Here is a 26,061-nt window from a genome sequence, read left to right on the forward strand (position 1 = left end):
TCAGTTGAGCATCTGACTCTTGATTTTGGCTCAGGTCATGATCTCCGGATCATGGGATCCAGCCCCTCCTCTGGTCCTGCACTCAGCGGGGACTCCGAGATTCTCTCTCCCTCTCACGCTCATTCATTCACTCATGCTCACTCTCTCTCTCTCACAAATAAATAAAAACCTTTAAACACATTTTAATTCTAACAGCGCCAAGAGAGTAATGGTGCTAACTTAGAACTTCAGTTTGAATGGAAAGAATTAATATGGCATTAGGAAACTAGTCCCTGCTGTATAAAATTTACAAAAGCCCATTTCACGAAAAAGACTGAATGCACTTACCTTTAAATTTTGATCTAATGTTTGCCAGTTCTTTGTTTATTCTCTTTATTTCTGCTTCTTTACTTTTACCTAAAAAAAAAAGAACACAAATGCATTCTTAACTGATTTCTGAGCAAATGTCTGTCCCCTGATAAGACCAATACATCAGAATTAAAGGCAGAATCACTGCTTTTAGGAGTCAAGGAAAGAAGTGATCAGCCAACAGCCAAAACCAGTAGGGAGGTGGCTGGGACAGAAGCCGGGGGCCCTGACACAGGCCCTCCCCAAGTCAAAACAGGGCAAGTCCATAAGCACCACACAGGAAAGCAGCCACTCTAAAAAGGGAGGGGATCTACAACGCCATTTTTTAATTTTATTTATTTTTTTTATTCATGATAGACATAGAGAGAGAGAGAGAGAGAGAGAGGCAGAGACACAGGCAGAGGGAGAAACAGGCTCCATGCCGAAAGCCCGACGCAGAACTTGATGCCGGGACTCCAGGATCCCGCCCTGGGCCAAAGGCAGGCGCCAAACCGCTGAGCCACCCAGGGATCCCCTACAATGCCATTTTTAATCCTACCTTTTGCCACAGCTCTGGAACTGAAAGCACAAATAATTCCTGCTAGCCATTTTCCACAATAAATCATTATCAGCTAATAGTTTACTCCTAAAATTGACTATTATGGCCATGGAGAATTTTTTAAAGTATAAAGTTTTAACTATTATAGGCTGCCAATTTTCATTCTTTATGAAGTTCAACGACCTACAAAACCTGATAAATCCACTCTTACCATATGCGATGAAGTTGGTGAAGTTTTCTCCATATATGTAAAAGAGATAGAAGGTATATCATATACTTGACAGTCAAACATTCCCACATCCTAGATCTATTGCTAAATTGGACTTAATCCAACAAATATTTGTGTGCATGGAGCATGTGAGATGTGGAATGAAGATCAGACCATAGACAGTCTTACTCCACTTGACCAAGTGTGGAGAACAAGGCCTAGAGTGTGTGGAAGACTTTCTAAGGGCCACAGAGCTGACAAGTACTGTAGAAATATAAGAAATGATTCATCACACAGGACATGGAGAATTGTACATGAAAACACATCTCCATAAATTCCCATCACTTTGTGAAAGCAGGTACAAAGTTTATTTTGAAAGACCCTCTCTAGGCGAGTCCTTGCATCAGTGACTATATCTGCAGTGGGAGGAAAGGCCTCTGTGGCATCCATCCCACCAAAACACTGCCAGCCCCAGGTGCTCACAGATGCCCAGACAGGGAGCTCACCTGTGTCCTCCTCCAGAAACACGGTCCAGAATGCTCAGGCCTACCATGCCTCCCCTTGCAGAACTTATGTCCCCTCCTCCAGCAAAGCAACCTCTTTCTCTCCAGGACCCTCCCAGAACATCATTTATCTCTTACTACTAACTTGTTAAAAAAAAAAATAGGGCCCCAGAAAGCTCCTGACGGAGCAGCTGGTCAGGACAGGGCCAAGAGCAGACTCATTCACCAGGTACCATTGGAGGTGCCAAGACATAGGCTAAAACAACACTTCCTGCCCTTGGGGATCCCATGTTCCAGGCAGGGGTGGGTGTTCCTTCAATGGAACAAGCACAGCACAGTCTGCTCCAGGGAACAAGGGGTGCAGGCAGGGGGAAGCAGCCAAGCACCTCTCACCAGCCATGATATCATGCAAGCCAGAGTCAGTCATGACAGTGAAGATAAGGAGCAGCCCATGGCTCCCCGAAGGGTCGGGGAGGGGGAAGGGACACCAGGTAGAACAGTGGGCTTTAATGGCACAGGGTGGCAGGTCGAGAGCAAATTGTTTCTTAAATCATTCTTAAAAAGTGTTATTTTTGCTGAAGTTGCCTTTTTTGGACCTGGCTAAAATGGCCATGAAAATGATGTCTCGGTAGCCTTCTGATTCACATGACAAAGACCACTAGCAGCTTCACACAGCCTGGACTAAATGCAGAAGACAAGCACTGTGGCCATGTGCACACCTGTGTATGTGTGCGCTCCTGTGCATTTGTGTACGTGTGCGTGTGTGTGCATGCATCCATCTGTGTCTGCGTGTGCGCCCCTGTGTCTGTGTGCCTCTGTGTGCATGCACCAGTGTGTGTGTGTGCCCATGTGTTTGTGCACGCACCCATGTGTCTATGTGTTTGCCTGTGTGTGCACACCTGTGTGTCTATGTGTATGTGTGCCTGCATGTGTGTACATCCATATGTGTATACATATCCATGTGTATGTGTGCCTGTGTGCACACACCCATGCATGTCTACGTGTGTGTGCTGGTGTGTATGCCCAGGTGTGTACATGTATGCGTGCCTGTGTGTGTGCACCCGTGTATATGTGTACGTGTGCCTGTGTGTACATGCACCTGTGTGTCTGTGTGTGTGCCCATGTGTCGGTATATGTGCCTCTGTGTGTGTACACCCGTGTGAGTGCGTGCTGTGTTTGTGCACACGCCTGTGTGTCTATGTATGTGCCTGTGTGCGCTGTGTCTATGTATGTATGCCTGTGTGTGTGTGCACCTGTGTCTACATGTGGGTACCTGTGTGCACACCCACGTGTGTTGTGTGTGTGCACCTGTGTATATGCGCACCCTTGTGTGTGTGTCCATGTGTGTGCACCTGTGTGTATGTTTATGTGTGCTCATGTGTGTGCCTGTTTGTATGGGTGCCTGTGTTTATTATTATTATTATTATTATTATGGGTGCCTGTGCGTGTACGCCCATGTATCTGTGTATGTGTGCCAGTGTGTGAGCCCGTGTGTCCATGTGTGCGTACACCCATGTGTGTTGTGTGCCTGTGTGTACATGCACTCATGTGTGTGCGCGCACACATGCCCATGTGTACCTATGTGTACTTATGCCTGTGTGTAAATGTGTGCCCGTGTTTGTATATGAGCACCTATATGTATATGCATGCCTGTGACTATGTGTGTGTACATGTGTGTTTCTCACAAAGTGTACAGCAATCTGTTTCTGTGCTGCTCTCTGGTATGTGCACTCTACTCCACCTACTCAAGCCCTATAGGAAAAGAGCCTCCAAGTGGCAAAAATCTATGTTGTACAGAGTCAAAAGGAGTCAGATTTACAGCAGAGATAAGGAAATGATTGGGAGGCAGTGGAAAGAAGCAGTAATGCTGAATGAACTAAATGAACTTTCATTAAATCCACAGATATATTACCCAAGATTGGAAAATCACTAAATAAAACTAAAAGCACAAAAAGTTACAGGGGAAACTGTCAGGAAAAAACAGAAACAAATGATTAAGCATGCTCCATCTGTGGAACAAGACCAGGGGTGGGGCAAAAAGCCATGGCTTTGTCTCCAAAGTTTTTTCAAAATGGCCAATTTACAACAAACACACAAACATACATTTTTTTTTTTCAATCAGGGCAGGTGAGGGTTCTCCTGGAGGAGAGGCACGAAAATATGCCAAGAGTAGGCTTTAGAACCAGGCATGTGAGGCTGGAATCCCAGAGCGGCCTCTGTTCCCTCTGCAATCAAAGGGAAGTTACTTCACATCTCTGAGCACACTCCTTCTAAAGCGAAGCCAAGGGACATGCATGAGAGAGACGGTAGAGAGGTAAGTGATGTCTTAGCCAGACCAGGGGACAGGAGAGCCCAAAGCAGACCAGGTGAGCTTAGAAGGCTGAGTATGAGGACCTCCCACCAAGCAAGGACTGTGGGCCTGCTATGAGTCACACTGAGCCCGAGAGGAACAGTGGGACAGGGAAGGTCTGCAGAAGCACGACAGAGCCTGGAAGCTCTGGAAGCAGTCACCAGGTAAAAACAACAGAGGGGGAGCACTATGTGACAGAAAAGCCACCCTGGACCGTGCCTCCATCAACAGCCTAGAAAACTAATTACACATAAAAATAAGCAACAGGCAATTACTGAGGTCGAATCCCACACAAGGATACTATAAGAAAACAGGGCAACAGGAGCAGAACAGTATCCCCACAAACAATGAGGATGCCTCAGAAAAACACCCCAACAGAGCAGCCCAGGTGGCTCAGCGGTTTAGCGCCGCCTTCAGCCCAAGGTGTGATCCTGGAGAGTCTCACATCAGGCTCCCTGCATAGTGCCTGCTTCTCCCTCTGCCTGTGTCTCTGCCTCTTTCTCTGTGTCTCTCATGAATAAATAAATAAAATCTTAAAAAAAAAAAAAAAAAACACTCCAACAGAAGAGATAGAAAAAGATCTATTTCAAAATAGAGACTTTGGGCAGCCCCAGTGGCCCAGCGGCTTAGCGCCGCCTTCAGCCTGTGATCCTGGAGACCCGGGATGGAGTCCCATGTCAGGCTCCCCACATGGAGCCTGCTTCTCCCTCTGCCTGTGTCTCTGCCTATCTCTCTGGGTCTGCTGTCATGAATAAATAAATAAAATCTTTAAAAAAAAAATAGAGACCTTAAGAAAAATACAGAAGACATCTAAAAATTCCCTAGAAAAATTCAGATATTAGATAAAAGAAGTCAGGTAAATTAGAAATAAAAGTAATTACAGAAATGAAGAATAACCTATAAGGAACACAAGAACAAATAAACACAAAAGGTCTTGACAGAAACATAAGATACAAGGAACATTATTTAAACCAAACAGAAATGAACAAGATAAAGGATTCAAGAAAAAGTAGCAACTATTGAAAATGGAGAAAAATACAACATATGGCCAGCAGGAGTCCCTGAGGAAGACCACCAACTAAGCAGCCAAACAGACTACAACATGTCACTTAGAAAGACTTTCCTGGGGCAGCCCCGGTGGCACGGCAGTTTAGCTCCGCCTGCAGCCCGGGGTGTGATCCTGGAGACCCAGGATCGAGTCCCATATCAGGCTTCCTGCAGGGAGCCTGCTTCTCCCTCTGCCTGTATCTCTGCCTCTCTCTTCGCTCTCTCTGAATGAATAAATAAATAAATCTTTAAAAAAAAAAAAAAGATTTTCCTGAAATTACTACACCAGTACCCGGAACACTGACCCCAAATAACACAAACCAACATATTTTCTAACAAAAGTACTGGACTTTAAAGAAAAAAAAAATCCTCTGAACATCTAAGAAGAAAGAGCAAGCAGCTTATATGAGAAGGGAAATCAGAAGATACTCTCAGATTCTGGTGTCACTTCACAGCAGAAGAAAAGGGTGTGACATCTGAGCTCTGTGCAGAAAGGAAATGTGAGACCCGGCCGTTTCATCCAGCACAATCAGCCCCTAGTGTGCCTGGCACAAACTCGATCAATGTGTGAGAATCCAGAGCACTATGAGCATGCCCTAGGCCGCTTGTGGTACTCCAGTGAATGAGCAGACGTCCCAAGTTTCTGGGGACATCAGATAGCACCAAAATGAGAGTGAAGAGGGAGGCCATGCAGGTATGGGTACACACGCAGAGAAAGCAAAGCTGCTGCCAGGCGGGGCAGGAGAGCAGGCTGGGCCATCTGTCCCCGGTCACCACACTGACAGTGGCAGGCTCAGGGCCTGTCGTGGGTGCAACAGAGTAAAGGTGACAAGTGATCGAGAGGTAGCCTACCCAGTCACCCCCAGCATCCTTGAAATTCCTGGTGTGGAGGAGGTTCAAGAGAAAACCCTGGCTGTCCAAAATGAGCTGGAGTCCACGATGACCTCATGAGACACCTTCCCTTCAAGATGTGTATGCACATCTCCTAGAGCTGTCCTGTGAGGAGGCACAGAACAACATCTGGTAGCCCAGGTCGTGCTCTAGGAGCACTACTTCCCACTACTTGGCCAAACCGCTGGCTTCACAGCTGGGTGAGGCCCACAACAAGCCTGGACTTCACAGTTACTCCCGAGGAACCCACACCACCAGGACCCTGTCAGGAACACTCAGCACCAAGTGAGGAGCCTCCATGGGCCAAAGGGGGAACAGCATGAGCTTCGGAAAGGATAAAAAGTGCAGTAGTCAGTTTAAAAACAAAAACAGTTGGGCAGCCCTGGTGGCCCAGCTGTTTAGCGCTGCCTTCAGCCCAGGACGTGATCCTGGAGACCCGGGATTGAGTCCCACATCAGACTCCCTGCATGGAGCCTGCTTCTCCCTCTGCCTGTGTCTCTACCTCTCTCTCTCTCTCTCTCTCTGCCTCTCATAAATAAATAAAATAAAATCTTAAAAAAAAAAAAAAGGAAGGGTCTCTGGATAAACGCATCCCAACAGATCCATGAGAAAGAAAGGGATCACCACTCTGCATCCTCCCAAAGGAAGTGGAACGGAGCAGGAGAGGTGGATGGCTGTGAGCATCACAAGGTGTCAGACGGACACAGCATGAGCCCTGCGGAGAACAGTACAGCGTCCCCTCGAGTCTAGCCAAGGTGTCAGTTGCATGTGACCAGCCTCCATCCCCAGCTGCCAGACAGCCAAGAACATGATGGGACGAACGAGGACCTCCACCACTTAATGTCCCTTACATGTCCTGGGTCTTCCAGAGACTGTTGTCAAGAAAAGGAAGGAACACAGATTAAAAGATTGAAGAACAGGAAATCTTTAGAAATGGGCATCCTTGTGGAGAAAGGTGCGAAGGGCACAAAGGAATGCAGAGAGGGCGGTAGGTGTGAGGGGAGGTGAATGGAACAGGGCACGTGGAAGGGCCTCTGGGGCCATCATCCAGGGGGAAGTCACAAGGGTGTCACCTTACCATAACTCACTCATCTCCAAACATAGATTTTATGTGATGTCTCTCCATTTTATTTTAAAACAAAAAGGAGAAAAGGAGACTCCCTGCTAAGGCAGGATTCCTGAACTTCAGGAATGTTCATGCTAAAGCTGGATGCTGCCCTGCCTCCGGCTGGGTCCTTGGGTCCATCTGACCACAGCTTCCTGTACACTAAACCCGAGCCTCTTCTGAGGGCGGAGGATGCCATCCAGCCCTCTCATGTAGTCTGTGTACGATGTCCTGCTCACCATGCATCACGTCTCCTTTAAGGGAGGGGGGACCCAAAAAGACTCCCTGGAACCCCCAGTCAACCCCTTCTTCCCTTACCCCAAGCCCTCTGCAGCAGCTCCCCCTCCAACTAAGCAGTGAGGATGTCACCTCTTTAAGAAACCCCCTTGACCCTTCCCAACAGGGTTGGGCGGCCTCTCATGTCTGCAGCCTCAGTGACCTTAAGTCTCCCAGATACTTCCTGCCCCTGTCCCCACCTGACCCTCTCTCAACTAACAACAGCCTTGCATTGCTCCACCCCCACCACCCACCCCCTGGGCTGAGTGAGGACTAACACAGACAAAGAAGGCTAGGCAGGAGGAGTTGGGCTCCCTCTCTAGGGGAGGGGACAGTTGGCCCATGCAGGGACTCCCAGCCAGAGCGGAAATCACCAGAACACACCACAGTGGAAGGCCCCGAGCCAACCTGGGCTCAGATTTAGGCCAGACTGCCTCAGTCACAAACTGGACTACAACCCCAGGGCCCCGATCTCACAGCAGACACCACCATGGAGGGCAAGGAGCACCAGCCCTCACAACATAAGCCCAGAGAGGGAGCCCTTAACCGGACACAGGCTGCTCTAACTCAGATGAACAAGACTATCTCTTGACATTAAACCTGAAAACGCCAAAGGGGAATTCCACCTGCTGCACTGAGCTCTAACACGCCCATCCAAGGTAAGGTTTGAAAGGAAATCTAGCACAACTGCGGGTGACTGATAATCCATGTGCAGACTAATGCACTCAAACCAACATGTATGTCCTAAATTGACCAGAACGCCCTGGGAGGAGGCCTATTCCCTGGTGCACCATCAATTCACCATTCTCCAGTAGGTGAGGACACCACAGAGCAACTTGTCCACCAGGGCCCCGTCAAGGGCTTTCCTGGCAAAGCCTAGTCATGCTCACTCACACTGTACATCTCTCCAGGCAGAGGACCCCAACAACAACCAAGCCACCCCACACTGCTGGGGGCAAATCTAGCAAAAAATCTTATCTTTTTAGATGAAGCAGTAGCTTTAGGGGATGAGGAGAGGTCTACTGTCCACCGTGACGTCAAAAACCAATTTTGAAAGGGAAAATTGTCAATGAGAGCAGCTGGACTAGAGTGTTAAGCCTCGCCAGGCTTGATCTTTGTTCCACAATGAAGAGATTCTGGTCTTTGCCACCCTGTGTTGTCCCTATCTAAAATGCAGCAGGCCAGTTAGCCACTGAAGATACTGAGCCTCTAATAGGCAATCCCCACAGTGGACTTAGGAGCTCTGGTAGCTAATAAGTAACCTGGACTAGCCCACACCCATTGCCCAAAAACCAGCCACAATTTGTGCCCAGTAAGTAGCAAAGAATGCACTCTGCACGGATAGGCTTTGATAAAAGCTCTTGGATTTTTAGAATTACCGCCCTTGGTCATTCTTCCGGAATAACATGCTGGTTAATGATTTCTTCTTGTTTGCAAGCTGAATTAATCAACTGACAGTACTGGTGTTCTGTGATCCTAAATTTGGAAACAAAGAGTACAAGAGCCGATCACAATTTTAAGATACCAACCTACTAAAATCTGAAGATAGTAAGTATGGAAATTTACAATAAAATTTGGTCTAAGTAAAGAATTTTAGTTGGTGTATAAAATGATTTCACTGGGCAGCCCCGGTGGCTCAGCGGTTTAGCACCGCCCTCAGGCCGGGGCGAGATCCCGGAGACCCGGGATCGAGTTCCGCATTGGGCTCCCTGCATTGGGCCTGCTTCTCCCTCTGCCTGTGTGTGTCTCTCTCTGTGTGTGTCTCTATGAATAAATAAATAAAATCTTAAAATGATTTCACTAAGTAAACCTAAAGTCCAAAATTTACCAAACAGAAGCCTATTTTTTTTAGTTTTTTTTAGTAATCTGTACACCAAATGTGGGGCTCAAACTCATGACCCCAAGATCAAGAGTCAGTCAGGCATCCCCAAAAGCCCATTTCTGAAGTAAGACATTGTTGCTAAAATTAGCACTGAAGGTGTCCACACAATGGTCCACAAGCCTGCAATCAACACTGGGCTGTAATGCTATTCCATGTCTCAATACCTATGCGACCTGGGACCATCAACTTAATGTCTTTGGGCCTCAATTTCTCCTTCATTAAATGGGAATGCTATCCAGCAAAGGGCTGTGATGAGGATCACATACGATAACAAGCAAGAAGTGCACACAAAGCAGTGTGGCCACAGAAGGCTACAGGATCATCAGGGATATTCTCTACATTTTCTAATGCATAGGAAGGATGGGTCTCAGAACAGAAACTGTCAACAATAAATTATAAGAAAACACTCCAAAGATCATAAATTGTTATGCTATAAAAAATAAAGTCAGTTTTTTCACAACAGGTTTGCCGCCAGAACACAGGTGTCATGAAAACCACTGCTAAACCTAAACCAAAATGGGAAAGGAAAAGATTCACATCAACATTGTCACCATTGGACACATAGATTCAGGCATGTCTACCACTACTGGCCACCTGATCTACAAATGCAGTGGGATCGACAAAAGAACTATCGAAAAATTTGAGGAGACTGCTGAGATGGGAAACGGCTCCTTCAAGTATGCCTGGGTCTTGGATAAACTGAAAGCTGAACGTGAATGTGGTATCACCATTGGTATCTCCCTGTGGAAATTCAAGACCAGCAAGTATTATGTGACCATCATTGATGCCCCAGGACACAGAGGCTTTATAAAAAACATGATTACAGGCACATCTCAGGCTGACTGTGCTGTCCTGATTGTTGGGGCTGGTGTTGGTGAATTTAAAGCAGGTATCTCCAAGAATGGGCAGACCCGTGAGCATGCCCTTCTGGCTTACACACTGGGTGTAAAACAACTAATTGTTGGTGTTAACAAAATGGATTCAACTGAACCACCCTACAGCCAGAAGAGATACGAGGAAATCATTAAGGAAGTCAGCACCTACATTAAGAAAACTGGCTACAACCCAGACACAGTAGCATTTGTGCCAATTTCTGGTTGGAATGGTGACAACATGCTGGAGCCAACTGCTAACATCTCTTGGTTCAAGGGATGGAAAGTCACCCATAAAGACGGAATGCCAGCGGAACCACACTGCTTGAAACTCTGGATTGCATTCTGCCACCAACTCGTCCAACTGATAAGCCCTTACATCTGCCTCTCCAGGACATCTACAAAATTGGTGGTATTGGTACTGTCCCAGTGGATCGAGTAGAGACTGGTGCTCTTAAGCCTGGCATGATGGTCACCTTTGCTCCGGTCACTGTTACAACTGAAGTAAAATCTGTTGAAATGCACCATGAAGCTTTGAGTGAGGCTCTCCCTGGGGACAATGTGGGCTTCAATGTCAAGAACATATCTGTCAAAGATATTCGTCGTGGCAACGTGGCTGGTGACAGCAAAAATGACCCACCAATGGAAGAAGCTGGCTTCGCAGCTCAGGTGATTATTCTGAACCATCCAGGCCAAATCAGTGCTGGATATGCACATGTGCTGGATTGTCACACAGCTCACGTTGCTTGCAAGTTTGCTGAGCTGAAGGAAAAGATAGATCATCGTTCTGGAAAAAAGCTGGAAGATGGTCCCAAATTCTTGAAATCTGGGGATGCTGATATTGTTGATATGGTTCCTGGCAAATCTATGTGTGTTGTTGATATGGTTCAATTGTTGATATGGTTCCTGGCAAACCTATGTGTGTTGAGAGCTTCTCTGACTATCCTCCTCTGAGCCTTTTTGCTGTTTGTGACATGAGACAGACGGTTGCTGTGGGTGTCATCAAAGCAGTGGACAAGAAGGCAGCCAGAGCTGGCAAAGTCACCAAGTCTGCCCAGAAAAGCTCAGAAGGCTAAATGAATATTATCCCCAATACCTGCCACCCCAGTCTCAATCAGCGGTGGAAGAACGGTCTCAGAACTGTTTGTGTCAATTGGCCATTTAAGTTTAATAGTAAAAGACTGGTTAATGATAACAATGCATCATAAAACCTTCAGAAGGAAAGGAGGATGTTTTGTGGACCATTTGGGGGTTTTTTCTGCATGTGTGGCAGTTTTAAGCTATTAGTTTTTAAAATCAGTACTTTTTAATGGAAATGTCTTGACCAAAAATCTGTCACAGAATTTTGATATCCATTAAAACAAGAGTTTAATGAGAAAAAATAAAAATAAAAATAAAAAAATAAAGTCACTCTTAACTCTGACAAATGTTAACTGGACTATCTTTTTTTTTATTGAAGTGTAGTTGACATATAATATCATGTTAGTTTCAGGTATACAACATAGTGATTCAACATTTATATACATTCAGAAGTGACCACCACAGGGCGCCTGGGTGGCTCCATCAGGGAAGTGTCTGACTCTTGGTTTCAGCCCAGGTTATGACCTCATGGGTCAGGAGATCAAGCCCTGCATCGGGTGCCACACTCAACAGGGAGTCTGCTTGAGATTCTCTCCCTCTGCCCCTCTCCCCACTCACATGCTCACTCTCTCACACTCTCTCTAAAAATAAATAAATAGGGGCACCTGGGTGGCTCAATGGTGAAGCATCTGCTTTCAGCCCAGGTCAAGATCCCAGGGTCCTGGGATAGAGTCCTACATGAGGCTCTCTGCTCAGCCAAGAGCCTGTGCTCTCTCTTTTGCTATCTCTGTTGCTATCTCTGTCTAATAAAATAAATAAAATATTTAAAAACATAATAAAATAAAAATAAATCTTTTTTTTAAAAGTAACCACCACTATAAATCTAGCTATCATCTATGTCATACAAAGTGGCTATATACTATTTAACTATGCATTACATCTCTATGTCTTATTTATAACTGTAAATCTGTACCTTTTTTGATCAAGCCCCAACCCCTTCCATGGTTATAAATCAACCTTTTTTTTTAAGACTTTATTTATTTGAGAGTGAGAGAGAGTGTGTGCATGAGCAGGAGGGAGGGGCAAACGGTAAGGGAGAAGCAGACTTCTCCATTGAGCAGGGAGCCCAATGTGGGACTCGATCCCAGAACCCTGAGCCAAAGGCAGACACTTAATCGACTGAGCCACCCAGGTGCCCAAAGTGAATTTTTTCAATAAATACAGTATGGTACTATAAATGTACTCTCCTTATGATTTTCTGAATAACACATTCTTTTCTCTAGCTTACTTTATTGTATATAGGGGTGCCAGGGTGGCTCAGTCAGCTAAGCGTCCAACTACTGATTTCAGCTCAGATCATGATCTCTGGGTGGTGAGATGGAGCCCTGTATCAGACTCCCTACTCAGCAGGAGGTCTGCTTGGTATTCTCTTTCCCTCTCCCCTCACTTGCATATAATACGTGCACTCTCTCCAAAATTAATAAATAAATTTTTAAAAATATATAGTATATGATATGTACAACACACAAAATATGAACTATGTTACCAGAAAGGCTTCCAGTCAATAGCAGGCTATTCATAAAGTTTTGGGGGGCAAAGTTACATGCAGATATTTCAATGTCCAGGGCTCAATACCCCTAACACCATGCTGCTCAAGGAACAAGATATATGGATATATTACCTTTTCCTCTCTTGATGGATTTGTGGGATGTTTCTGGGCTACTATGAATAAATGTTGCTATGAACAGTGATGTACAAGTTTCTATGTAAACATGTCTTCATTTCTTGAGTGGACTCCTAGGAGTAGAATTGCTGGGTCATATGATAATTCTATGTTTCATATTTTGAGGAACTAACAAGATGTTCTCCCAATGGGCAGCACCATTTTATATCACCACTAGAAAAGAATGAAGGTTGTAGTTTCTCCACAACTTTGCCAACACTTGCTACAGTCCACGCTTTTCTTTCCCAATGAGTGTGAAGTGACAGCTCACTGTGGTTTTGATTTGTATTTGCCTGATCACTGTTAATGTGCTACTGAACATTTGTATATCCTCTCTGGAAACATGTATATTCATATATTTTATCCATTTTTAATTGAATTGTTTTCAGCTCTTTATCCTGGACACAAGCCTTTTATCAAATATATGATTTTCAAATATTTTCTGGCATTCTTCAGTTGCTTTTTTTTTTTTTTTTTTTTTTTGGTTAAACTTGTATTAAAGTAATCTCTATACCCTACATGGGCCTCAAACTCAACCTCAAGATCAAGAGTCTCACACTCCACTAACTGAGACAGCCAGATATCCATGTCTTTTCATTTTCCTGATAGCATTTTACAGCATGAAAGTTTTTAATTCTGATGTATTCCAATTTCTTTATCACTTATACTTCTGTCAGGGTATCTGAGAAACCATCTCCCAGAGTCAAAAAAATTTACTCCTATATCTTCTTGAGTAAGCATTCTACAGCTTTAGCCCATGAGCAGGTTGGCCTGCCCTTCCTCTTGACTCATTCTCCATGTGACTCGTTTGGCCAGTGGAATGAAGTAGAAGCGACAGCAAGCCAGCTCCAAGCAGAAGACTCATGAAGCCTTCACATTTCTGCTTATGCTCTAGAGAAGAGGTTCTCAACAGGAGGCAGTTTTGGCAGTACCCTGAAACGTTACTAGTTGTCACAACTTGGGAGATTCTACCCAACCTAGTGAGGAGAGGTTAGAAATCCTGCTGAAAATCCTGTAATGGACATAACAACTTTCCACAAGAAAAAATTAGTCTAAAATATCAAACAGGGATCCCTGGGTGGCTCAGCGGTTTGGTGCCTGCCTTTGGCCCAGGGCATGATCCTGGAGTCCTGGGATCGAGTCCCACGTCGGGCTCCCAGCATGGAGACTGATTCTCCCTCTGCCTGTGTCTCTGCCTTTCTCTCTCTCTCTCTCTCTGTCTATCATGAATGAATGAATGAATGAATGAATGAATAAACAAATAAATAACATCTTTAAAAAAAGATTTATTAAATAAATAAATAAATAAATAAATAAATAAATAAATAAATAAATAAAATATCAAGCAGTTGAAGCTGAGAAACTGTGTTCTTTAAACTCTGAAAGAAGGACATGCCTAAACTGGCCCTCAGGTCTTAGGGGGAGAATAAGAGACACATGGAATAAAACTAATTTGCAGAAATATGAGCAAGCCCATCAAGATTAACTAACAGCCTTGTGACTTATGAGATTTAATAATAATTTATTTTATAGTAAAAAAAGTTCTACAGCTTTAGATTTTGCATTAAGGTTTATGATCCATTTTGAGTTAATTTGTGTGTATGGTGTGAGATTCTTTTACATATGGATGTTCAGTTCTCCTAGCACCTGTTAAGACTTTTCTTTCCCCCAGTGAACTGTCTTGGCACTCTTGTCAAAAATCAACTGACCAAAAATGTAAAGGCTTATTTCTGACTCTCAATATTATTCCATTCATCTATATATCTATCCTTATTCCATTAACAACACCGTCTTGATTACTTTGTATTAAGATTTAGAATAGGAAAGTGAATCCACAAACTTTACTCATCTTTTCTGAAACTGATTGACTATTGAGTCCCTTGAATTTCCTTTTTTTTAAGATTCTATTTATATATTCATAGGAGACAGAGAGAGAAGCAGAGACACAGACAGTGGGAGAAGCAGGCTCCTCACGGGGATCCCAATGTGGGACTCGATCCCTAGACCCAGGATCACACCTTGAGTCAAAGGCAGACTCAACTGCTGAGCCACCCAGGTGTCCTGAGTCCCTTGAATTTCTACGTGAATTTCAAAATCACCTTATTCGGGGATCCCTGGGTGGCTCAGCAGTTAGGTACCTGCCTTCGGGCTGGGGCGTGATTCTGGAGGCCCAGGATCAAGTCCCGTGTTGGGCTCCCTGCATGGAGCCTGCTTCTGCCCCACCCCCCTCTCTCTGTGTGTCTCTCATGAGTGAATAAATAAAATCTTAAAAAAAAAATCACATTATTCTCAGGGAAAAAAAAAAAAAACACCTTGGGGGATTATTGGTATCTTAACAATATTGTCTTCCAATCCATCAACATGGGATGTCCCTACTTAGGACTCTTTTACTCCCTTTCAATAATTGTTTGTAGTTAAGTGTACAAGCCTTACACTCCTTTTGTTAGAACTTATTCCTATGGGGGAAAAAAAAAAGAACTTATTCCAATGTATTTTACTGAGACTCAGACTCACAACCTCGAAATCAAGAGTCACATGCTCTACCGACTGAGCCAGCCAGGTGCCCCTGTATTTTATTCTTTTTTTTTTTAAAGATTTTATTTATTTATTCATGAGAGATACAGAGACAGAGAGAGGCAGAGACACAGGCAGAGGGAGAAGCAGGCTCTATGCAGGAAGCCCGATGTGGGACTCGATCCTGGGGTTCCAGGATCATGCCCTGGGCCGAAGGCAGGCACCAAACCACCGAGCCACCCATGGATCCCTTGTATTTTATTCTTTTTTGATACTATTGTAAATAGAATTGTTTCCTTGTCAGTGTAAAAAAATACCATTGATTTTTCTATATTGATTTTATATACTGCAACCTTGCTCAACCCATTTATAATTCTAACAGTTTTCTAGTGGATTCCTTAGTATCTTCTATATACAGAATGACGTGACCTATATACATAGGGATCATTCTACTTCTTTCCAACCTGCATGCCTTTTATTCCTTTTTTTTTTTTTTATCACTGTCCAGGCTACAATTTCCAGTATTAAACGAGCAGTGAGAGCAAACATCCTTGTCATAGTACTGATCTTAGAGGGAAACATTCATTCTTTCAGCACTAAATAGGATCTTAGCTGTGGAGTTTAATAGATATCTTTTTATCAAGTAAAGAAGTTCCCTCATATTTCTAGTTTGTTGAGTACTTTTATCATAAAAGCATATTTGGATTTTGTTAAATGTTTTTTCTGCATCTACCAAATACAACCAGGTGTTTTTAGTTCTTTGTTGTATTAATATGGCTATTTATCCCTGGGTGGCGCAGCGGTTTGGCGCCTGGCTTTGGCCCAGGGCGCGATCCTGGAGACCCGGGATCGAATCCCACGTCGGGCTTCCGGTGCATGGAGCCTGCTTCTCCCTCTGCCTGTGTCTCTGCCTCTCTCTCTCTCTCTCTGTGTGACTATCATAAATAAATAAATTTAAAAATAATAATAATAATAATATGGCTATTTTCAGATGTTAAACCAACCCTGAATTCACGGGATAAATTTTATAATGACCTAATTAGAATCTTTCTTATATGTTGCTGGATTCAGTTGGCCAGTATTTGATTAAAGACTTTACTTAGGGGCAGCCCCTGTGGCTCAGTGGTTTAGAGCTGCCTTCAGCCCAGGGCATGATCCTGGAGTCCCAGGATCGAGTCCTATGTCAGGCTTCCTGCATGGAGCCTGCTTCTCTGCCTTTCTCTCTCTGTATCTCTCATGAATAAATAAATAAAATCTTTCATAAAAATTTTTAAAAAATTAAGACTTTAGCTTCTGGGGTAACTTGATGGCTCAATCAGAAGACCATGTGACTCTTGATCTCACTGTTGTTAGAGCCCCATATTGAATATAGAGATTACTAAAAATAAATAAACTTAAAAAAAGATTTTAGCCTCTATATTCACAATGGACGTTATACTGTAGCTTTCTTTCCTATGATATGTTTGTTTTTATCAGGGTAATAAAACCAGGTACCCTGGTTTTGTTATCAGGGTAATAATGACCTCAGAATGAGTTGGATAGTATTACTTCCTCTTCCATTTCTTTTTTTTTTTTTTTAAGATTTTATTTATTCAAGAGAGAGAGCAAGAGAGAGAGAGAGCACAAGCAGGGGAAGGGTAGAGGGACAAGGAGAAGCAGACTTCTTCCTGAGCAGGTAGCCCAACATGAGTCTCAATCCCAGGACCTGGGATCATTACTCGCACCAAAGGCAGATAGATGCCCAACTGACTAAGCCACCCAGGCACCACTTCTATTTCTTTTCAAAGAGTTTGTAAAGGATTAGAGCTGATTATTTAAGTTTTTGATAGAATTCAACAATAAAGCCATCTGGTCCAAGATTTTTTCTTGTGGGAAATGTTTAAATTATTAATATAATCTCTTCACCCATTACAAACCTATGTGGATTTTGTGTTTCTTCTTGAGTCAATTTCAGTTATTTTTGTCTTTCTCCAGATTTCTCCATCTTACTTATTTTTGATACACAATAATTCATAGCATTCAATATTAATACTTTTTATTTCTGTAAAGTCAGTTCTTTCATTCTTGATTTTAGTAATTTTGAGCCTTTTGTTTTTTCTTGGTCCATCTAGCTAAAGATTTGTCAGTTTTGTTTATCTTTTCAAACGACCAATCTTTGATCTAATCTTTGTTCTTTTCTTCTTTCTGCTTGTTTTGGGTTTTGTTTGCTCTTTTTCTGGATTCTTAAAGTGAAATATTCAGTTAATGATTTGTGATCTTCTTTCTAAAACAGGTATTTACAGCTGTAAATTTCCCCCAAGTACTGCTTTCACTGCATCCCTTACATTTTGGTATATTGGGTTATTTTCATTTATCTCAAATCTTTTCTTTTAAAGACTTTATTTATTTATTCATGGGAGACACACAGAGACAGAGAGAGAGAGACAGGCAGAGACTGGCAGAGGGAGAAGCAGGCTCGATCCCAGATCCTGGGATCACACCCTGAGCCAAAGGTAGACACTCAACCACTGACCCACCCAGGCATCCCTCAAAGTACTTTTTTAATCTCCCTTTGTTGAGGGAGATCATCAACAGTATCCAGTATGGGTTAATACTAACTTAATTGGAATAGTATAGAGAAATTTTGCTCCAATATATATGCTCTGTTCTCCCCTCCCCCCTTTATACTATTATTGTCATACAAATTACATCTTTATACATTATAAACCCATCAGTAGTTTTATTTAAACTGTATTTAAAATAATTGAAATTGTTACATGCAGTTGTTTTTTAAACCAAATAAAAGACAAAAAGTTATTCTAAAGTACTATAACATTATACATGCCTATACAGTTGTCTTTACCATTTCTCTTTATTTCTACATGCATTCTACTCTTTAGTGCCTCTCATTTCAGCCTGAAGCACTCACTTTAGTATTTATTGTATGGCAGGTCTGTGAACATCAAATTCCCTCTCTCTTGTTTATTTAATAATATCTTAATTTCTCCATTTTTGAAGGCTGCTTTTGCTGAATACACAATTCTTGGCTGACAATTTTTTTCTTTCAGCATTTTGTAGATGTCAGCCCACTGCCTTCTGAGCTCCATTGTCTTAGAAGAGAAGTGAACTGTTAATCTTGAGGATTTCTCAAAAACCGGTAAGTCACTTTCCTCATTGCTTTCAAGAGTATCCTTATGTCTTTATCTTTCAACAGTTTGACTATGATGCATCTAGGCATTGATGTCCTTATTAGAGGTCATCTTGGATATACAGATTAATGTTTGTCACTAAATTCTGGGAGTTTATGTCTTCAAATAATCTTTGTGCACCTTTCTCCTACTCCTCTCCTTATGGGATTCCAATTATGGAGGTATCAGTATGCTAGATGATGTCCCACAGATCTCTGAGGCTCTCTTTATTTTTCTTTATTCTATTTTTCTTCCTGTTCCTTAGATTGGATCTATACTTACCTTGATATTGATCTTAATTTAATTATCTTAACAAACCTATTCTCTTTTTTTTTTTTTTTAATTTTTATTTATTTATGATAGTCACAGAGAGAGAGAGAGAGGCAGAGACACAGGCAGAGGGAGAAGCAGGCTCCATGCACCGGGAGCCCGACGTGGGATTCGATCCCGGGTCTCCAGGATCGCGCCCTGGGCCAAAGGCAGGCGCCAAACCGCTGCGCCACCCAGGGATCCCAACAAACCTATTCTCAAATTCACTTTCTCCTGTCAGCTCAAATCTGTTAAGCACTCAACCCCCAGTAACTTTTTGAATTTAGTTACTGTATTTTTAACCCGAGTTTCTACCTGGCTTTTTTTTTTTTTCCTAATAATTTCTACCTCCTCTTTGATATGCTCTATTTGGTGAGAAATCATTTTCATGTTTTCCTTTAATTCTTTAGACACAATTTAAGTTCTTGGAACAGATTTATAATAGATTTACTACTTGTCGAGTAAGTTCATCATCTAGATTCTTTCAAGGACAGTTTGTATTGCATACTTTTTTTTCCTGTGTATAGACTATATTTTCCTTTTTCTTTGCATATATCATAATTTACTGAAAACTGGGCATTTTAGGTAATATATAATGTGGCAACCCTGCTGTTTGCTGTATTGTTGTTGTTGCTTCATTTGTCTGATTAGTGATTTTCATATAATACTTCTGTAAAATCTATAATTCCCCAGAGTTTATAGCTACTGAAGTCTTTGCTCAGTTAACTTAGGGTGAGTTCGGGATGCCTGGGTAGCTCAGCAGTTGAGCGTCTGACTTTGGCTAAGGGTGTGATCCCAAGTTCCGGAGATAGAGTCCCACATCAGGCTCCCTGCGAGGAGCCTGCTTCTCCCCCTGCCTGTGTCTCTGCCTGTCTCCATGTGTCTCTCATGAATACATAAATAAAATCTTTACAAAAAAGAAATAACTTAGTGATAAGTTCATGACTGCTCAGGGATTTCCTTAAGTGCCTTGATGAATAAGTGTCCCAGACATTGCCAAGGAACTATGTGTGTTGAAGCACACTTCCAATACACAAGCAGGCAACTCAAGTAACTCTGCCTTGCCTTCACTTCCTATTTGCACAGGGACTCAAGATTAGCCAGAGGTGAGAAACTGGGGCCCTTTCAAGTCTTTCCTAGGCATACATACAATACTGGACTTGTACAGCCTTCCAGATCCACAGAAATCTGTCAGAGCTTTTCAAAGCCCCCTGATAGCATGTCATTCTTCACATCTTCCTTTTAAGATTTTGGCTAGACTCCTGTTTGCCCCATTTGTGATATTAAACAAATGTCACTATTTTCCACAAATACACTAGGACAGAACTTTTCCCACTGAACAAGGTCAAGTAAAGGTAAGTTCTGCAAATGGGGCTTTTCCAGAAAGCTATAAGACTGGACAAACAGTAATGGTTCTCTGAGAATGGGACTTTTTGAGGGGCTCCAAACCTATCTGTCCTTTCCAGTGGCTGCAAGCCTACTCATTTTCACAGCTACATGGTTGTGAAGCTGATTATCATAGGGGAGGAGAATGAGAGCAGGGCAAGTCAGAGGTTCAACGGTTTTGTTAAATAAATCCTCCTGAGATTGTTTGAACCTTTAGTTAATTTCCAGAGTTCTGACAAAGTTGACGTTGACCATTTTTACCACTGTTTTCACTGCTTTTATGGAGGGTTGGATTTATGAAGGTTTTCATTCCACCATTCTAACTAAATGGCAATTGTTATAGATTCAAAGCCACTACAAATAAAGAGTACTTTACCATTCATGCCCTGTCAATTCTGATTTCTATATTTCCAAAATTCACCCCACCTTTCCATTCCTATCTTCATGCAGACCCTCACCATCTCCTACACCAAAGCAATTAAGCTTTTCGTAACTGGCTTTCCTGCCTTAACGCCTAGTCTAAAAACCCATCCTCTGTATTCAAAATTACTATTCTACTAATAAAAAATAAGTTGCATAGTGTCACTCTCCTTCTTAAAATACATCAGTGGTCCACATCTTACAGAGGAGGTTCCCCATGATCTAGTTTTAGCCTCTCCTACCTCTGCCATATTCCCACCACCCACTAGATACTACTCACACTAGAAACCACTCATAACTCCTTAAGTGTGTCTTGCTGCCACTCATGCCTCTCTTCAGCATGATGCATGGTATTCCCCACTTTCCTGGATCCCCCCACACTGTGAGTTTAGCAAGACCTGACCCAAGCATTATCTCTGTATTACCATGCCTGACCAGTCTCTCTCTCCCCTAAGCTGATCATCACTCATTTTCATTATTCATCTCACACCACTTAACACTATGCATTACAAGGGCTTGAGGAACTCTGAGGACGGAGACCACGTCTCATTATTCCCAGTGTTTAGTATGCAAAAAAAAAAAAAAAAAAAAAGCCAGTCTTTATAATGCTATACACGAGGCCCTACATACCACTTGTCTCCCCACCTTCATTACCACTGTGACCTAACCTCCTACTCCCTTCCTTTTGGCTTGCTCTATTGAAGCCATATAGGCCTCCTGTTTCTACCACACACTGATTATCCTCCTCCCATTAAGCCTTTGTAGTTGTTGTTCCCTCTGTTCAAAACATTCTCCCCCTTAATTTCTATATGACCCAGTGCCTTCAAGTCTTGTGCACCTGTTACCCTCATAACAAGACCAATCCTGGTCACCCTATTTGAAGTTGAAAACCCATATTCCCCATCACCTTCTCTCCTGAATTTTTCTCTGTTATACTTATTGTCTTCCAACATAAGGTATAATTTTCTTTTTGTTTTCCATCTCCATTTACCAGAATGTAAGTAAGCTCCATGTGAGCAGGCAGTGTTGTTTTATTCACTGGCATAGCCTAAGTACCTGGCATTTAGTATGTACCCAGTAAATGTTTGTTGAGAAAAGAATGTCCAGTACATCATATATGCTAATGACAGCATACACCTGAGCACTTTTAATGTGCTAAAGTGTTCCAAGAGCTTTTAAGCAATTGAGCTAGAAACAAGTAACATTGGTAGCACCTTGGTGGTACAGTCAGTTAAGTGTCTGACTCTTGGTTTTGGCTCAGGTCATAATCTTAGGATCGCAATATCAAACCCAGTATTGGGCTCTGCGCTCAATGGGGAGTCTGCTTGAGATTGTCTCCCTCTGCTCCTCTGGCTCATGCTCTGCCTCTCTCGCTCTAAAATAAATAAATGAATGAATGAATGAATGAATGAATTTTTAAAAAGAAACAACTGACATTATTAAGGACTAAGACTGCCATCAATGGGGGCACCTGGTTGGCTCACTGGTTAAATGTCTGTCTACCTTTGGCTCAGGTTGTGATCCCCAGGCCCTGAGATCAAGTCCCACAGCAGGCTCCCTACAGGAAGCCTACGTCTCTTTCTCTGTGAGTCTCATGAATAAATAAATGAAATATTAAAAAAAAAAAAAGACTGCACCAATTCAGGTGATGTTTTTGTCTTCAAGAGAAAACTCTCCTTCCACATCCTCCCTCTCCCTCACCTCCATCCTATCACCAAGTCTTGTCCATTTTTCCTCTAAAAGCATGTTCTGTTCTTACTCTCTATTGCCACCATCTCATCTGGTCTCTTCCAACTTTTACCTTCTTTTCTTGGCCTCCTCCAACCTATTTTCCACACAGAAGCCAGGGTAATCTTTTAAATATAATTAGCCCAATCATTTACATGATTTTTTTCAGCAGCTTCCTACATAATATCTAAGAAAAACTCAAACTCAGTGCTAGGGCCTTCAAAGCCTGGTATGTTCTGGCCTCCACCCAATAGTCTGCTTTCATTTCTGCTACTCTGCCTCTCATTCACTGTGCTCTAGCTGCATGGGTCTTTCAGGTCCTGAAGCAGCCCTTTTCTCCTCAGGAGGCTGGCCCAGGGCAACTTTACGACCCAGCTTACATGTTGCTTCTTCAAAGAGACCTTCTAGGAACACTTAACCTAGTAGTCTCTCTTTTAGGCTCCACCATGAGGAAGTATACTCTAAAAATTATTTGTTTTTAAAGTTTGAGTTAAAAAAAAAAAAAAGTTTGAGTTCAGAGTTTAAAGTAACTCTTTGGAAAACTTAGGTATCCAAACTCCTGTGGATTGAGTCATCATTTTTTTTTTTTTTTTTGGGGATTGAGTCATCATTACCAATAAGATAACTACTGACTTCACCACAAAGACAAATTTCCATTTACTATATTCCATTACCAGCAAAAACTGCCTCATCAACACAGATCATGTCTATGGAACAAAATCCTATTAGATGCCTATCTTCTCTTGCTTTGATTTCCAGGTTTCAGAGCACCACAAACTAAACCTATATATACTGTATTGTTCTGTTTAATGAAGAACAAGATCCTCCCTGCTTGCTTGCTTCAGATAAGAACTAGAAAAAAATGCCACAGAATCACATGGTCTCTTTAAGTTCCACATAGAAACACATGCCACAAGTGCCTGGGTGGCTCAGTGGGCTAAGTGTCTGCCTTTGGGTCAGGTCATGATCCCAGGGTCTTAAGATCCAGCCCCCACATCAGAGTCCCTGGTCAGCGGGGAGCCTGCTTCTTCTCCCTCTGCTGTTCCCCCTTCTTGTGCTCTCTCACTCTTGTTCTCTCTCAAATAAATAAAATCTAAAAAAAGAAAAAAGAAAAAAAAATACATACCAAACAAGATTTATAGTAGAATAACCTTCCAAAATTAGATTTAAAAATAAAAGTTATTGGGATCCCTGGGTGGCGCAGCGATTTGGTGCCTGCCTTTGGCCCAGGGCGCGATCCTGGAGACCTGGGATCGAATCCCACGTCGGGCTCCCGGTGCATGGAGCCTGCTTCTCCCTCTGCCTGTGTCTCTGCCTCTCTATCTCTCTGTGACTATCATAAATAAATAAAAATTTTTAAAAAATTTAAAAAAAAGTTATTACTACTTCATTTGAGAATTAGAGAGTAAAAATGCTAAAGTAAAAGTATTATTTCCCAAGGCATGGCTAATCCAAAGTATTAAAAAAAAAAACAACAACCATAAAGGTTTTGAAGGTTCATGTGTGTATAATATATAAAATTAGGAGGCACTTAGGTGGCTCACTAAGTTAAGCGTCCATTTTCACTTTTTTTCCTTAAGATTTTATTTATTTATTCATGAGAGACACATAGAGAGAGAGAGAGAGAGAGAGAGGCAGAGACACAGGCAGAGGAAGGAGCAGGCTCCACACAGGGAACCTGATGTGGGACTCAATCCTGGGACTCCAGGATCGTGCCCTGGGCTGAAGGCAGGTGCCAAGTCGCTGAGCCACCCAGGGATCCCCAAGCGTCCAACTCTTGATCTCAGCTCAGGTCTCAATCTCAGAGTCATGAGTTTAAGCCCCGGGTTGAGCTCCACACTGGGCATGAATACTACTTGAAGAATATATATATTTATATACTGTATGTTTTGTGTGTGTGTGTGTATGTATAAAATTGATCCAAAACTTACTTAAAAGAAAAAGACTGTATGATAGGAGCCACACTTTGGGATGCTGGAAAGAGATGATCAAGTAGTAACTACTCAGGCTAACAGAGCTGAAGAGATAAAGCTCTGTTATAACAGAGATAAAGCTGTAACCCAGCTGCCTGAAAGAGGGAGAACTAGTAAAAAGCAAACCTTCCCAAAGAACCTGAAAAGCCTTAGGAATTGAAAATGTCAGGTGCCTCAGGAGGTAGAGAAGGGGTAAGTCTATACAAGAAGCAGCAGGCTCCCTCCAGTAGACCCTGCAGTCAAGCAATCTACTCCCACAATCCCAGCAGAAGACTAGAAGTTTCCCCTCAGGAAAAGCAGGAACACAGAAGCTCTAGCCCTGGTGACACCACGGAATGCTGGGATAAGGTGACACACTAAGAAAAGCACAACTGAGTGATAGACTCGCTGATGGTGAGACATCCTCTCCCAGAATAATGGCAGCTGGATTTATAATACCCACCTACCTCACCAAGCAGGAGATGAGACTGAAGGGTCATTCTTGGAAAGACTGAAGAGAAAACTGACACATAGGTTTCCCCAATGACAGAGACCCCCTCATCCATCACCATGCAGAGAGGCTTCCCACTGAAGCCCTGACCATGCTGACCAGGTACAAGTGAGTGGAGAGACTCCAATCACCAGGCATCCAGGAAGGTCTCAGAGCATGAGCCAGAAACCAAAACAAACCTACAAAAAGGAAATCAGAGCAAAGAAGCTATACAGAGGAAGAAACTCCAAAGCAATCCATATTCTTATGTAAAGAAAATACAGCTCCAAGAACACAATACACTAAAAAAATGAGCACATGGACAATAAGAAAGGCTTCAAATTATAAAGTTACCAGCAGAAAGCTTTAAAAAGTTTGAAAGAAGAGCTAGAGGACAAAGCTGAAAATCTCAGAAAATAAAACACCACAAAGGTAAGGAAATGGAAGATGAGAGATAAAAAGGTAAGAAAATATAAGCCAAGAGGTCCAAATCTCATCTATTAGAGGACCACTCAAAAAAGGAGAAAGTGAAAGGAAATTATCAGAGAAATAAAACAAGAATACTTCCCCAAACCAAAAGGACATTTCAGTTTCCAGACTGAAAAAGGCCACCAAATGCCACACCTGGGCACAGCATCTTAAAATTGCAGACCACTAGAAACTAAGAATACACCCATGCCTTCAAATTGAGAAAAAGTTAGTTTCAGCTAGAATTCTATCAGAGCCAAATTCAAGTACATAGGTAAAAAATACATTTTTTTCAAAAATGCAATATCTCCGAAGAATTTTACCTGCTATGCACTTTTACCAACTGCAAACGTGCACAAGCCTAGAGCACAGGCACATGGACTCCAAAGAAGAGAGGTCCAGCTAGTGACAAGACCCTCAGGACTATGGTGAAGGGAAATCCCAGGAGGGCAGCATGAGCAAAAATAACCTGTCCAGACAACAGCAGAACTGACTACTCTAGGAAGGACACACCCAACATGGAAAGAAGGGGCTGAGAGTCTACCTGCTGTGTCCAACCACATGAAGGGGGATCTTACAGTCATTTCCAGAAGCTTAGGGACAAAAAGCAACAGGTGCATTAAAAAGTACAAAAGTACAGGACACCCAGCCAGCACAGTCAGTGAAACGCATAACTTTTGATCTCAGGGTCATGAGTTTGAGCCCCACATGGGGTGTAGAGACTACCTAAAAATAAAACTTCATGGGCCACCAGGGTGGGTCAGTCAGTTGAGCATCTGGATTAGGCTTAGGTCATGATCCCAG

General features: G+C 42.7%; 1 protein-coding gene and 1 pseudogene across 6 annotated transcripts in view; one reads left to right on the forward strand and one right to left on the reverse strand.

Annotated features, from left to right (window-relative positions):
* AP2A2 (adaptor related protein complex 2 subunit alpha 2) overlaps positions 1-26,061 on the reverse strand; it is a 93,280-nt gene that overhangs the window by 48,915 nt on the left and 18,304 nt on the right. For 4 of the 6 annotated variants that reach the window (XM_026004162.2, XM_026004161.2, XM_072758782.1 and 1 more), the window contains one exon: positions 328-396. In XM_026004162.2, the coding sequence (XP_025859947.1) occupies positions 328-396 (69 nt within the window). Of the gene's footprint in view, positions 1-327; positions 397-5,846; positions 5,991-26,061 lie in introns of all 6 variants that reach the window. The other 2 variants (XM_072758781.1, XM_072758779.1) reach the window with 1 other exon arrangement.
* LOC140599043 (elongation factor 1-alpha 1-like) lies at positions 7,730-11,447 on the forward strand (annotated as a pseudogene).

This window comes from Vulpes vulpes, chromosome 5, assembly GCF_048418805.1.
Source record: "Vulpes vulpes isolate BD-2025 chromosome 5, VulVul3, whole genome shotgun sequence".
Taxonomy (NCBI): domain Eukaryota; kingdom Metazoa; phylum Chordata; class Mammalia; order Carnivora; family Canidae; genus Vulpes; species Vulpes vulpes.